Source organism: Aethalodelphis obliquidens, unplaced genomic scaffold (genome assembly GCF_003676395.1).
Source record: "Aethalodelphis obliquidens isolate GAN/ISIS:26980383/991018 unplaced genomic scaffold, ASM367639v1 scaffold6, whole genome shotgun sequence".
Lineage (NCBI taxonomy): Eukaryota > Metazoa > Chordata > Mammalia > Artiodactyla > Delphinidae > Aethalodelphis > Aethalodelphis obliquidens.
The window spans coordinates 54764913-54780617 of record NW_020837950.1 but is presented as its reverse complement, the minus strand read 5'-3'; the positions used below and the strand labels follow the sequence as shown (position 1 = coordinate 54780617).

Below are 15705 nucleotides of genomic sequence, written 5' to 3'. Positions count from 1 at the left end.
GAGGTCAAAAGAGGACCCCAGATTTTAGATGAGATCCCACCTGCAGACAGGTGCCTTTACTTCAAACTTATGAGACTATGTAGAGCACCCAGCTATGCCATGTCCCAGACTCCTGACCTAAAGACTGAGATAACAAATGGGTGTTGTTTTAAACTAATTTATGACAATTTGTTACGCAGCAATAGAAAACGAATACGCTCGGGCATTTTTCTCATATAATTAAGTAACAGTACATCTGGTGGTTAAGTTTCTCAGACTTCATTTTACGAATAATTTTCCCACCTGCTTTAAGTATAAAATTGTTTCACATCTCACATGAACATTAGCTGTGCACTATCTCCTTAATACTTCTTATCCTAACATTAAAAGTCATTGAATTTGTGAGTCAAAATTCACTGAAAAGCTCTTCAGTGCTGATGGGCCTTTTTGGTGAGGTGACCTTATTCCTGACCAGTCGCCTAGGGGTGGAGGGGTACACAATGCAAGCTGGCCCAGCAGACGCAGCCACCTGCTGCCCCCAGACTCCGCCTCGCAGGGAGGCGGGGCGGGGCATAAACATGAGCTGAGCCCAGGACAAACAAGGGATAGAAAAATGCAAGCAGTTCGTCCCTTTAACCCCTAACCCAATTTCTCAAGAAAAGCCGCCCACACAGTAATCCCTCTAAAACTGTGGCTAGGCTGCCGCGCACGCAGTTGCTTTACGAATTCCCAAAGCATCTAGCATGTTCCAACCGCCCACTAAGGATCCCTGGGGCCACTTATGCCGCAGCTGGCGGACAGTTCATATCACTTTCAAAATATCTTTCAAACTAGGGAACTGTGCTCCTTGGTCGCTCTGTCCCCAGACCTAGGGAGCGGCCGCTAAAACCTGGACCTACCATCTTCCCCCACGGGCGCCAGGCAGCCCGCCGACCACAACTACCTGTGCCCAACAGGGGTCCTCCCGAGCCTAAACCCTGGGAACAGCGTCACCACGCCTACCCACTGCGCCTGCGCGAACGGCCGCTCCTGCGGAGGCCCAGAGATCTTGCGGGACCCAGCTGCGTAGGGCGGGGCCTAAAAGCTTGTCGCGCCTGCGCGAGAGGCCGACGGCGTCCTGCGTCGTTACTTTTGAAACGAGTGGCGGGGAACTGCTCTGGAAACCCCTGGTGTTGCTGTCTGCCGGGTGGAAGCGCGTGCCTTCATCCGTGGGCCTGGCCATGGCGCTGCAGCTCTCCCGGGAGCAAGGCATCACGCTGCGCGGGAGCGCCGAAATCGTGGCCGAGTTCTTCTGTAAGTCCTCGCGCAGGCCGTAGGGCGGGGAGAACGGAGCCCAGGCTGCCCGGCAGGCCCGCGGTTCGGCTTCCGAGGCGGGGGGAAGCCGGGTGGGCCGGAGCGGCCCCGAACCCAAGCCCTCTCAGCCCCGGCCTCCTGCCCGGCAGGAGGAATCTGGGAAGAGGCGGATGCAGGCGCCTCCTCCCGACGCGTTGCTAATGATGGCGGAGGACGCCTAGGTGCTGCTGAGGCCTGCTTCGCGGTACAGCCCCTTCGCCGGGAGAGTTTCTTTAAAGTGCAGAGCTCACCCCTCACCATCACCCCCGCGAGGTGAAACTGGTCGACGGTGATGGAAGCGCCGTCCTGGACCAGGCCAGTTGTACCTTCTGATAGAACCTGGCAGAACTTGTGATGATAAAAGGAGGAAAGAGAGAGGGGGGAGAGGCTTGCCTGGGCTTTGGACTAGTCAGTCGGTTGCCTATTTTGACATCCTCTAACCACACAGTCTGAATTTGGACTTGTTTTACAATGAAATGAAATTTGCCACTGGGAGACTAATGCAGTTTGGCATTTTTCTTTTATTGCCACATAAATGCACGTATCACTTTCTCTCTTACTTAGAAGCAAGATTTTAAGGATTTTTAATGCCACTTTGTACCTATTCTGCTTTCAGCAAAACACAGAAACACGTGTGTTTAGACATTTACAGCTTTACACCATTAATGAAACCATAGCCACATCTAAATATGCCTTATTTCCCGAAGTTACAAAGTGACAATGACTTTAATATTTCTTGTTTTCAGCATTTGGCATCAACAGCATTTTATATCAGCGTGGCATATATCCATCCGAAACCTTTACTCGAGTGCAGAAATATGGACTCACCTTGCTTGTAACTACTGATCCTGAACTCATAAAATACCTAAATAATGTGGTGGAACAACTGAAAGGTAATTAATTGTAAAACTGAATTCAACCTGTGGGACTAAACTTAAAAAAGAAGAACTACTAAATAACAGAGCGCTCATTAGAATTTTCTTATTTTCACCTATTTCCATTTGTCTTTTTTTTTTTTAATCCTGCCTGAGTCAGTAGCCTTTTCTATCTGAACACTCATTTTTTCCTTTTCGCTCAAGAAGTTGCAGTATTGTTGGATCAATATTTGTTCTCCATCTATTGCTTTTCTTTCTTTTTCTAGAATTCCTATTAGTTTCTCTTTCATGTTTCTCTCCACTTAGGAATCCCATTTCTAATTTTTCTGTGTTGTGGGATATTTTGCCCTATCTACCCATTTGACCTTCCAAATTACTAGTCCTAAAAAATGCTACAGCTCTCATCTTTTTTTTTTCCTTTTTAATTTTAAAATTCACGGATCATTTTTGTTGTTTTAAGTAACTTCATTTTTTAAATTACATCATTGTATTTTCATTAACTTCAGGGCTAAATCACCCATCGTCATTCATAGGGCTGCACTTGGATTATTTGGTGTGGAACCTCTTAGAACTAAACTCAAATCCTCCCTGAGTCAAATTTTCCTATTTTATGCTTTCATTGTACCATATTTTGCACCTGCATAGCAGTTACAATTTTAATTTCATGTTAATTGGTGCAGTGATTAGGTTAATGTTATCTCCTACACTCTTGCCTTGGATTAGGATGGAAGTACCGAATGTTTACGATCCTGTCCTCAGCACCCAGTGCTATACCTGGTATAAATACTGAGAATTTGAAAACAGGAGCTAGGTTATTGATGGGGCAAGTTTTCTGTATAATTTGGAGGAGATCCAAAATAGCAGTGGTAGAAATTTGCTGAGGATAGGAAGTGGGACCCAAGAAAAGAGTTGCTTTGTAATGCAGTGAACCAAAAAAGATGCCTTGTTATGTGTTACAGAATGGTTATGCAAGTGTTCAGTGCAGAAATTGGTGGTAGTCATCTCAAATATTGAAAGTGGTGAGGTCCTTGAAAGATGGCAGTTTGATATTGAGTGTGACAAGACTGCAAAAGATGACAGGTAAGTAGGAATTTAAATTATTTCCACTTTCATATGCTTGTTCTAAAACTTGTTTTCTTTACAAAATGAGTTCTAATTATATTGAACAAGTTTCATAGAAGGTATAGTTTTTTCTAGGATGTTTAATTTGATCTTCAGTCTTCTGTGGAAAAGAACTGTGCTTACTTTGGCATGTCACTGACTTGTATAGTATCGCCTTTAGTCTAAATTGGTGAATTTCAAATTGTAGTATTTATGGTGGTATATGCAAAACTCCATACAGTATACTAGGTGGCCCATTTTATGAATTGTTTAAAGGTACTTTTAAGCTTAAGGGATTATCCTAGACTCTCCCAGTTTAAGATGCAATTCTACTGTATTTCACTTAATGCCACAAGTTTCCTAAGACACTTCATAAACTCTGAAGTTTCCAGACTACCTGAATGGGAAATACCCATCATAATATGCTAATGACTAGCATTGTCCTAGGCATACTTACCTGTAAATTCAGAACCATTTCTCATAATGAAATGTAGTTTGCTTCTGAAGCCTTTGGTCTCTTTTAGGAAATGTTTAGCTTATAAAAATAATTTGACATACAATTTAATATCTTATTTGAGACAATAGGGAATTAGACACTTAGGCGTTACTAAAAATGCCAAAATGATTATACCAATTAAATATTTTAGATACCACTGTTATTTTTTTTTTAAGAGGTACTGAAGTTTTCCTAACTTGAAGCACTTGGCAAATTTTCTGGTCATCTGATACAAAATGACCTGATCCTAAGACCAACCATAAAAAATGATTGGAAGGATAAATGAAATAATAAAAATACATACTATGCCTACTGTGGTATTATGGGTCCTAATGATGTACTCATTTTCTAAAAAACTCCTTTTTAATGTATTACTTATTTGATTTTGGAATCATTTAATTAGATAAATAATCTTACAGATGTTTTAAATAACTCGTTAAAACTTAAATTAATTGATTTGGTTTCTTTGGTAGTGCACCCAGAGAAAAGTCTCAGAAAGCTATCCAAGATGAAATCCGCTCAGTGATCAGACAGATCACAGCTACAGTGACATTTCTGCCACTGTTGGAAGTTTCCTGTAAGTATTATACAACGTCACATTGCCTTAAATTTGTTGGGGAAAAGACTAAGCTACTATTTTAAGAATTACCCCTTTATTAAATTTTTTTCTTAATTATCAATATCATGTAATAAAAATGAGAAAGCATTATAAAGGAAAAGTAATGTTATATGCATTCTGGAAAATTTGGAAATGCTGAAAAGGAAAGGAATGAAAGTATTCCACAACACTCACTCTTGAATGTTTTGATGTAATTTCTTTCATTATCTTCATTTCTTACACACTTTTATGTATTGATATATATTTAAGACTATAGCTATAATTGTGTCTTGCTTTTCTATCTTCCTTATTCCTTCAAACATCAGATATGTCCTGAAAACCTACTATATGTCACACTCTGTTCTAGGCACTAGGATACATCAGTCACAGAACCAAGAAGTTAGCTTTACTGTAGGTTACATTCATGCTATCCCATGTGATTGATTATACACTTTCTACAAATATTTTTAACGGTTTTTTCTTTAAAGAAAAAAAAACTTGAATTTTTCATAACATAAAGTGAAAGGAGTGCGATATTTTCTGTACTACAGTAAATTTCCATTGAAGAAAAGCAGTGAACTAGTTTTACAGACCAGGCTAAACTACATTTCTAACACTGTGTGGTTCAAAATGTGAGGGAGACAGGGCAGGTACTTTTACTTTTGAAAAAATAATGTACCTTAATTATTTTATCCCCAATTTAGGTTCATTTGATCTCCTGATTTATACAGACAAAGATTTGGTTGTACCTGAAAAGTGGGAAGAGTCAGGACCACAGTTCATTACCAATTCTGAAGAAGTTCGTCTTCGTTCATTTACTACTACAATTCACAAAGTAAATAGCATGGTAGCCTACAAAATTCCTGTCAATGACTGAGGATGAGCTAAAGACAGTAATGTACTTGTATCCTCAAATGTGGTTTTCCTGAAACCAAATCAACTTTTGTTGATATATTTCATTGGTTAATTTTTAGATGGGGAAAACTTAACATTATACTTTACTGAATCTGTGCATAATTGTTCCATTCCTTGGTACCTGTTTCACTTTCCATAGGGCTGATGTAAGTTATTGCACACTGTTGCAAAGGGAACTAGCAGATTTCATTAGCATTGTAATGTCAGTTCCTTTGAAGGTAGTACTGTAGATGGAAAAACTTTTGCCATAAAGCTAAATGTCTTTCTAAATCAGACCTTTTGGTCAAGCAGCTTGACTCAGAATATACAGAAATATTTAAATATAAAATAGAGCAAAAAAAATATGAATATTCAGAATATTTGTTTAGATCCTGAAAGTAACTAATGATAGTCCATAAGTAATAAAATATTGCTCTTATTAGGTCCTTTTGCCATTTATTCATTTGTATAGTTTCCATATTGAAAAATTTTCCAATTACTTGATTTTAATTTATATAACTTTAACCCATGAAGCTATGGATATTCCTACTGTTCAAATTGCTATGATACCAAACTTTTAAGAATGTCCTTTTATGTTTTATAAAATCAAGCTTTAAATGACAATGATGAAATAAAGTTAAATGTGTATGTTTTAAATTTGTCTTGCAATATTTTTATATTGGTGTGGTGTTAATACAGCTAAACAGTTATGATGCATTAAGTCCAGCATATTATTTCTTGTGCCTACTATGGTTGTAGGGCCTAAGAATTCAAAGTTGAGTAAGTCTTGAGGTACTTTCAATCTAATGGACAAGCTTTTATTGTACCCCCTTCATCTCATAACAGTAGATTTAAAATAAACATTCTTTTTGTAAAATGATAAATGTCCTTTGTAATTAATTCAGTTTAGCAAATTTTGGATTGTAGAACCTTTCTATACTCTTAGCCTGTTGTTCGTCTAATTTTCCATATACAGTTGACCTTTGAACAGTGCAGGGACTGGATCATTGACCCTCCAAGCAGTTGAAAATCCCAGTATAACTTACAGCCAGCCCTCCATATCTGTGGTTACTCCATACTCCTGGATTCAGCCAGCTCCGGATCGTGTAGTACTGTACTATTTATTATAGTACTGAAGCTTGAGATCTTATGAAGGAGAGGAAAATATATGGCAAAGGACCATGAAGTAACCAAACAGGTTTACTTCATTATGTATTTGTCTTTATTATTTCACCTGGATAATCTTCTCTCTGATCCAATTGTGTGCTTGTTAAGAATCAAGGAAAATGTCTTACATCCTTTCATCTCTTAGAGCTGCTGGACAAATAGGTGCCAGTTTTTGATGATGGGTATCGTGAATGCTGTTGCAAAGGCCAATCCCTAAAGAGTTGTTGAAGCTGCCTAACTGAGGTTCACCCACAAGTCTTCCTGAATAAGAAAGTAGGTACTCAGAAATGGAAATAATGTTTATTTAGGGATGGTCAAGAGTCAACATTTGAATTCTTGAGCTGTTCATAATCTGTTTAACATCTGAAATATGCATTGAGAAGGAAAGCAGAAATAGAGCTTGAGTAAAAATACGGAGAGAGTTGAAAATCATGGTCCTATTTTTAGGAAATATGTTTGAAAGTTTTTATAGAAAGCAATGACTGCTTCAGGAAACACTGAATGCCCCTTTGTTAAACAATGGGAATAATAAAATGTGGTTCTTGCTCCAAAAAAGCTCACCAGCAGCAACATTATATATTGCTGATGATACATTTCTGTCATTTATGTTTCTGACAAATTAAGTGATCCTAATATTACTACTTTTGTGATTTATTGTGGTACTTACTTCTCTCTCCTTTAAGAGTTATGTCCAGAAATTAATGCTCTGGATTTGAATGTTACCTTCAATAACAGCTTCTGCCATACAATCTATAGCCTGCAAGTTACTGTATAGTATCAGTTCTGCATCAACTAGGCTCTTCTTTTTTTGAAAACAGAAAAAAATTGGCTTTGAAAAAATTTAATGGAAGAATATTAGCTATGTAAAGAATCAAAGGAAAGGCTGAAAACCAGAGAACTAGGGGAGCCCCAGGGATTTTCAGTGACAAATTTGTGAACTCTGCATATCTTTATGTAATATATGGACCACTGGTGTTACCCAGTGATCTATCCAAATGACTCAGATTGCTAGTTTAAAGAAAGTGACAATGAAAAGCTTTGTTTGCATTTTAACAAGCTGCGATGTAAGACTAAGAATTAGGGGAAACTGCATTTTTAAATACTTTGATCACTTCATCTCAGCCAACATCGTTAACATGGTTAAATTAGACTTCTTACACCATTTGCATGTTAACTGTTTACTCTTGTGAGGATTCTGAGGAGCTAGTCTTGATCTTTCTCACCTCTTACAGATTATGTATCAATTCAGAAATACACATATTGGAGTTGAATGGGAGCCAGGCTATGAGCTTTACTGATAAAGCTAGATTGGAAAAGCTTTGGCCTAAGGTTCCAGCTGGACTTGTCCCACCCTCCTTCTACACCTTCAGCCTCACCCTGGGGGGAAGATATTTAAAGCAATAGACGAAAGAACCGTGACTGACTTCATACCATGTTAAATAGAAGCTAAGATTCCAAGAGAATCTGGTGGGCTTCTAGCCCTGCCTGGGCTCTGACTCCGTTTTGCTCACCATAGGTAGAGGAATGAAACCATGTTCCAGTTGAGCCCATCAAGGTTTGAAATAGAGCTCCAGAAGGGACTGAACCACACCTGGTCTTCAGGATCCTTCTCTCAGTACCATCAATCAGACAAATCAAGCCTCCATGGGAATTTTTACACAGAGGTATAACAATCTCATGTCTCCACTGGCTTTTGTTGTAGAGCAAACAACCATAACATAGCAACAATAAGCATTTTTTCCTCCTTCAAGTCTGCAGGTCAGCTGGGGTGTTGTCTTCATTCTCTCCTAAGTCTACAGGTCATGTGTTATTCTACCACTGAAGGGGCAGTGACTAGCCAGAATTCTTGAAGCTTAGTTTCAGAACTTGCACACTGACACTCTTCCACATTCCACTGGCCAAGAACTTGCACACTGACACTTTTCCATATTCCACTGGCCAAGGCAAGTCTTATGGCTAAGCCAGACTTCAGTGGGGAAGGGAAGTATACTCCTCCCAAGGAGATGGGGGAGAGGTGTGAAAATACGGTGAAAGGATCTAATAGACCAGGGGTTGGCAAACGTTTTCTGTAAAGGGTCAGATACTAGTTTAGGCTTTGCACCCATATGGTCTCTTGCACCTACTCAAGTGATTCCGTCATAACTTGAAAGCAGCCTTAGACAACAGGTAAACGAATGAGCATGGCTGTGTTCCAATAACAAAAAACAGACGGTGGGCTATATTTGGCACACAGGTTGTAGTTGGCTGACCCTGTAATAGATCTGTTTGCTGTTTTGTTCACAAATATTCAAACCCCTCCCTGGCTCAGAGCAATTGATTTTGTGATATTCAGGGCTCACATTTAAAGCAACCTCATTTGTTTTCTCCATCCATGGTATTTCAAATGGGATGGCTCTTTATCCCATATTCTGCAAAACACAACTGGCTATTTAAGGTACTCCTCAGGACACCCCACAGTGAATTTTGATCTGAAAACTGGGAAGGGAGGTTCTTTGGCGCATGATGTGTACGAAGAGATTCAAAATAGCATAAAGGCTACACGCCTCCATTTTTAATCACTATATAAACATGCATGCTGAATAAATGTTACTATTAGAATGCATTCAAGTTTCTTAGGTTCATTAACCTCCTATATATTTTAGCATATGAACTCCAAAATCATAAGCATAATAAAGTAGGTATCCACATAGACATTTAATTTTTCTTTACCTTCTGTTTCCATTTAATTGCTTAGTCTGTAAAATTTATCTTAATTTTATTTTCTGTGAAAGATCAGAATAGCTATGATGTTACATTGTAATGCCTGTATTTTCCACCAGATGTCACTAATGTTGTAATACTTAAAGTGAATTTCTTCTGACTCTAAATTAGACTAATATTCTGCTTTTCTTATTGGAAGTTAACATTGGGATTTCTGTCTACAAAAATATGAAGGAATCAGAGGGAAAAACACAGCATCTGTCTTTTGCTAGGCACTTTACATGAACTATTTCATTTAATTCTCAGGCTTTAGTGCACAAGCGGAATCGTGGGGTCAATGGGCATGCAAATGGCACTATGTTTTTAAAGTTTAGATGGCCTCTTTTGACCTCAGCCAAGGAAGCTCATTTGACTCCACAACAAGCACATCAAAAGCAATTCTTCACCCTTTTCTTAATGGTTCTTACCTTCTACATCCTTTTAGCAATTGAGTGTCCAGAACAAATTACTTTTCCTTTACTGGGCTTTGAGTTTCATTGGTGAGTTTGTATTTACACTTTCCTCAGATGACTCTGACCAATGAATGGAAGGAACCAAAACAGAGAGGACTTTATCCTATGCCGTATCGATACTGTTTATAGAATAAATCAAGTGTGAATTTTCAAGCATCTGTGAAACAGGTTTCCAGCTAATCAGAAGAACTGTTCATTTAACTACCTCGGTTACTCCTTGGGGAATTAATTTTTGGCTTAACTTGTAAATAACATTTTCTCATTCTTTCTTTACTCAGTGTATGAAATTATATTTCAAGTTATTTTGTTCAATGTGACCATGATAAAGGTTTGTGTTGGAACAACTATGGAATAGAACCTGTCTGCTAAACTTCACATTTTATTAGTTATATTTTCTAAAAACAGATCTTTAGCAATCTTTCCATTCTTGAATATGGCTTTGAAAGTCAGCAGTATTAACCTATGCTTATTTAAAAAAAAAAAAAATCTAGCTGGGAAAGCTACTTAATCTCCATTAGAGTTGACAATCCTGTTCCAATCTGGCAAAAACATTGTAGCCCTAGCAACAAAACTATTAGAAAAGGCCTAGAGAGAAAAATGTCAGAGTTGACGCTCTGATTTCAAAAGTCAGTTTATGTTACCACTTCACCTATTTTTGTCTTCCTACCATTTGATCTATTTTTATACTAGAGAAACATAATGCAGTTTCATTTATTTGTGTAAAGTCCATTTTCATCAACATTTATCTGCATCATTTTGCTATGTAAGCTTGTTTGCACGAAGGAGCTTACATCAGATCAAAATCTCTATTGTCTTGGAATTTTATGTGTGGAAAAGGCTTCCGAGTATAAGCAGGCCAACCATACTCCATTTCCATGCAAGGGAAAGATCTCAAACGTCTTTAAAAACTATATAGATATGGACATATTGAGTGGATGCCTAGACATGGATATGATTTCTATCTAAATGGCAGTCTCACTGTCTAAGTGCAGAAGTTAGTGGTTTTAAAGATTGAGTCAGTGATACCCAAAATATTTCATGTCTAAAATACAGTTCTTGTATCACTGTACTCAATCCTAATAGTCAATACAGCTCTTTAGAAACCAGTTCAAAGGTTCCAGATCTAAGAAAGGAAATTTATAGGCAATGATCATCTACCATGTGCCAAGTACCAGTTAGGTGCTTTACACCTGTTCAGCCTGGTTCCTTCTAGGTGCATAGAGGCTGGGGCTGGTGGGGAAGTGGGAGACTTGGGCTACAGCCTGTGGTCTTGGAAACTGGTGATGGGACATGGGGAGAGCCATGAAGCAAAGAAAATGATGAAGTCTGAGTCCCAAATGACAAGTCCTCTGGAGTAAGGAATAGCTCCAAAACCTCAATTCAGGCTGTGAGGGAAGAACAGTGTGGAAAGACAAGGACTGGATCCAAAATGAACGTTTTATAACTGCTGACGCCCAGTGAGTCCCAGAGGATAACCGTGAAGGAGCACTGCGTAGGGAGAAAGAATCCTTCATAGAGTACCTTAGGCTCAACTTGTGGGCAGGGAGGGGATTCGTCATCAAATTAGTACATTACATGCATTATCTCAATCCTCACAACCCAATGAGAGTTACTATCCCCATTTTACACCTGTAAAAAGTGAGATTCGGGAAGGTTAAGTAATTTGCCCAGCTTCAAACATCCAGAATACATTCCCAGGCCTGACTCCAAAGCCTGTATTCTTACTGTATCTCATTGCCTCTCAGAGACTAGGGAACAAGGAAGGGTCCCCTGTTCCAGGATGCAGACTCAGCCAAGGAGACTACAATACCACCTGCATCTCACTCCAGCTGGAGAAGTGAAAACTCACAGCCACGATGTTTGAGCGTCAAGGTACATTAACTTTTTAAAAAACTCTTTTTCATAATAAGCTGTCACTAAATGTTTATTAACACAGAGCCTTCTGCTGTGTAACAGGAGCATTCATTTTCTTCCATCGACATTTTCTTCTCTCATTGCTTTCACTTGTTTTTGTAACTAAATGCTGTGTTGGAATTTGGGCTTCTGCTTTATGGGCTTTAACCAGTTTGAGAAATAGACACAGAAAACAGATTGAAATGTATGTATTATCATCTATATTACGGGGTTTCCTAGTAAAGCTGAGTAGGAGCAAGAGGCTTGCACCTAAAGCAGAAATAGGTTTGCTACTACTCCCCCATAAATGAACTGTGGAACAGTCAGACAACTTCGGTCTTCCTCACTCAAGCCCAACTCCAGCATGGGAGTAAGAAGTGCCGCTCCCTGAACGCCAAAGCCAGAGTTAGAAAGCACTGTACCTGAGCTCCAGCAAGCCTTGGAAAGAGTTCTTTGTTGCTTGGGATGGTGTGAGAGAGAAGGTGGAGAGAGGGGCCCCCAATAGTTCTCCAGTACCACTATCCATCATCAGGATCAGAGCAGAAACCTGAAGAGTGGAGTAACATGCATCCCTCCCAGTATTTGCCAGGTTTTTTTTTTAATATAAATTTATTTATTTTATTTATTTATTTTTGGCTGCGTTGGGTCTTGGTTGCTGTGCACGGGCTTTCTCTAGTTGTGGCGAGCAGAGGCTACTCTTCGTTGTGGTGCGTGGGCTTCTCATTGCAGTGGCTTCTCTTGTTGTGAAGCACAGGCTCTAGGCACGCAGGCTTCAGTAGTTGTGGCACGCGGGCTCAGTAGTTGTGGCTCACAGGCTCTAGAGCACAGGCTCAGTAGTTGTGGTGCACGGGCTTAGTTGCTCCACGGCATGTGGGATCTTCCCGGACCAGGGCTTGAACCCATGTCCCCTGCACTGGCAGGCAGATTCTTAACCACTGCGCCACCAGCGAAGCCTATTTGCCAGGTTTTTAATCTTTTAGCATACTATGATGCCAGTTGATTTTAGGTAGCAGGGTGATGGTAACAGGCATTTTTAAAAAATTTTAGTAATTATGTATTTTAATCTGTATTCAGAAAAATATATAACATATTTTAACATATCATGAGCTAAAGATTTTTGAAGTACACACCTTATTTTTTTTTAATGTATCAGTATTGGGATGGGTGATATGCAAATAAAAATCACGAAGGCAGCACATATATGAAGGAAGGCTGGGAAGTGATGTCATAAGCCATTGTACTTAAGTCAGAAGTAAGCCAGGGTGGGTTGCATACTCAGAGTGCTGCTGTGCTCTTACCATCCTACACTCCACTTCTTTCTACACAACGTTCCCCTCTGGAACTGCTGATGGGCATTTCACTTTTTGCCCACAAAAGACTCTAACAACATGAGTCAGACAGGGTTCCACGCAGCACCCTAAGCTCAAAATTCACTCCCTATTCTATTCTTATCACTAATTATGTCCTGTCACAATGTCCAAAATAGATCATCAGACTTTATGAAACGAATACAAAGACTGGATCAACAACATAAAAATGTCCCAAATTTGAACAATAGGAAACTCTTATTTTTCAGCTTCCTCAGAACGAAATCCCCTTGTAAATAAAAGCCCATAGAAATTAAAGTCCAAATGCCTTCATTCCCTATTTTATACAATTGGCTCAGTCTCAGCCGGAGGGTCTTAGTTGTCTGGATTCCTGTATCTGCAGCTGTGTCCTAGGCTGTCTTTCATAGGAATATAGCTTCTTCAGCCTCTTTAAATTCAAATCTCTAGTTAGCTCTACTCTCCAAGGGGAGGGTAGCCACAAAAGAAACTGCAGCTCCACTACAGAAGTTATCCCAAACAAAATTATGATCCCCAAATTAAGTGAATGGTATCATGTGGCTTGACATTGCTATTCTCAGCCAAAGAGCATGGCAGATAACTTAGTGGTACCTGCACTGGAGACAGTGAGGACCTGAGAACACCTGGTTTCAGTCCCATGGCAGGTCAGCCAGCTGCACCAGTGTCGAGTCCACAGCCTGGGAATCTGTGTTTAATGGACCAGTAACTGCCCAACAGTTGTGCTTCTACGTGTATAATATATTTGTGTATTTCTTTGTGTTTTTTCTTGTTTTCTTTTGTTTGGGTGATGCTTGTGGGGATCTCCCCATATATATTGCCTACTTTCTCTCAGAGAGTGACATTTGACACATTATTGCCTACTTAGAAAATTTAGATATTCTGGTTTCTTCATTTCCTCCTGTCTATTGTCTCATGCAAGATTGTGGTCTAGAGAAAACCTCTACTCCCAAATTCTTCCAAGTGTGTTCTCTGTAGAGGAGAAGTATACTCTTCTCTGTGAAAACATGAGGGATGGGGTAGAGACCATCACCCTACTTCTTAGCACTGTTTTAATAATATACCCTGTTTTATTTATTATGATAATAGTGATTGTCATCACTCTTCCATAAATTTTTTCCTTCCTACCTAGGCAGGTTGAGTTGGACCCAGCTAGGCAGTAGGTGACTAGAGTCAAAATTAAATTAAAAAAAAACAATTAAAACACCAGGATCACAGTAAAGGCCAGTGAGTCAGGATTACTCTTGTACGTGGTCGGTGGGAATGTAAACTGGTTCAGCCACTGTGGAAAACAGTATGGAAATTCCTCAGAAAATTAAGAATAGAACTTCTAAATGATTCAGCAATTCTACTTGTGGGTATTTATCTGAAGAAAACAAAAACACTAGTTCGAAAAGATATATTCACCCCTATGTTCACTGCAGCATTATTACAACAGCCAAGATATGGAAACAACCTAAATGTACAAGGATGGGTGAATGGATAAAGAAGATTTAATGTATATATATATATACACACAACAGAATACTATGTAGCCATAAGAGAAGGAAATCTTGCCATTTGCTACAACATGGATGGACCTTGAGGGTATTATGCTAAGTGAAATAAGTCAGATGAAGAAAGACAAATACCATATAATTTCCCTTTTATGTTGAAAATAAAAAACAAAACAAACAAACAAAAGAAAAACAAACTCACAGATTGAGAGAACAGATTGGTAGGTTACCAGAAGGGAAGGGATTGGAAGAAGGGTGAAGTGAGTGAAGGGGATCAACTGTATGGTGATGGATGGTAACTAGACTTACAGTGCTGGTTACGTTGTAGTGTATACAAATAGCAATTTATAATGCTGTATACCTGAAATGTGTATAAATGTTATACACCAATTTTACCTCAATTAAAAAAAAAAAGAGGGCTTCCCTGGTGGCGCAGTGGTTGAGAGTCGGCCTGCCAATGCAGGGGACATGGCTTCGTGCCCCGGTCCGGGAAGATCCCACATGCTGCGGAGCAGCTGGGCCTGTGAGCCATGGCCGCTGAGCCTGCACGTCTGGAGCCCGTGCTCCGCAACGGGAGAGGCCACAGCAGTGAGAGGCCCGCGTACCACAAAAAAAAAAAAGAAAAAAAGTAACAGAAGGATACCGAAGTTTAGCAAAACTTTAAGGAGATTCCAGATGTCACAGATTAAAGTACTCAAAAGTTAGTATTCCAAAAGGTTGGGCCATTGAAAACATAGAACACAAGCACAAACAAACAAAAAATACCTAAACCTAAACTTCAGGACAGAAACTTTTCTGTTCTTACGCCTTCCTGTCTCAGTAGGATCTGACCATTAGTGTAAGGAGAGAGACTGCAGCTGTGGAGGAAAATGGTGCCAAGAACTGCAGCTGCAGAAATTTTTTTGTTTTTTTTTTCACTTTTTAGTTTTGACATGTAAAATTAATACATACACAAGTTAAAAAAACATCAAACAGTACAGAGTGGTACTAAATGAAAAGTAAGTTCTCTACCTTACCTCATTCTCCCACTCCCCATTTCTAATCCAGCTCCCTTGGAGTATAGTTGCTTTACAACGTTGTGTTAGTTTCTGCTGTACAGCAAAGTGAATCAGCTATACATATACATATATCCCCTCTTTTCTGGATTTCCTTCCCATTTAGGTCACCACAGAGCATTGAGTAGGGTTCCCTGTGCTATACAGTAGGTTCTCATTAGTTATCTATTTTATACATAGTATCAATAGTGTATATGTGTCTATCCCAATCTCCCAATTCATCCCACCCCCCCACCAGCTGCCTTTTTTTTTTTTTTTTTTTTT

The 15705-nt window shown here is 39.4% G+C and overlaps 1 protein-coding gene and 1 long non-coding RNA gene across 2 annotated transcripts in view; both read left to right on the top strand.

Annotated features, from left to right (window-relative positions):
• Positions 1-1064: 1064 nt before the first annotated feature.
• Positions 1065-5940, top strand: MAD2L1 (mitotic arrest deficient 2 like 1). Its single transcript, XM_027103616.1, has 5 exons — positions 1065-1272; positions 2058-2204; positions 3146-3266; positions 4257-4360; positions 5086-5940. Exons 1-5 carry the CDS (start codon positions 1200-1202, stop codon positions 5256-5258), a joined length of 618 nt encoding a protein of 205 aa, XP_026959417.1. The 5' UTR covers positions 1065-1199; the 3' UTR covers positions 5259-5940.
• A 543-nt stretch (positions 5941-6483) lies between these two features.
• Positions 6484-15705, top strand: part of LOC113619063 (uncharacterized) — a 17747-nt gene continuing 8525 nt past the window's right edge. Inside the window, exons 1-3 of the long non-coding RNA XR_003432267.1 lie at positions 6484-6715; positions 7959-8106; positions 11400-11526. This is a non-coding gene — a long non-coding RNA (uncharacterized LOC113619063). The remainder of the gene's footprint in view (positions 6716-7958; positions 8107-11399; positions 11527-15705) is intronic.

Bases quoted from the DNA above. Each gene is read 5' to 3' on its own strand.
- MAD2L1 (XM_027103616.1), top strand. From the start codon at position 1,200: ATGGCGCTGCAGCTCTCCCGGGAGCAAGGCATCACGCTGCGCGGGAGC. The intron at 3,267-4,256 runs GTAAGTAGGAAT...TTTCTTTGGTAG, and splicing joins AAGACTGCAAAAGATGACAG to TGCACCCAGAGAAAAGTCTC. The intron at 4,361-5,085 runs GTAAGTATTATA...TCCCCAATTTAG, and splicing joins GCCACTGTTGGAAGTTTCCT to GTTCATTTGATCTCCTGATT.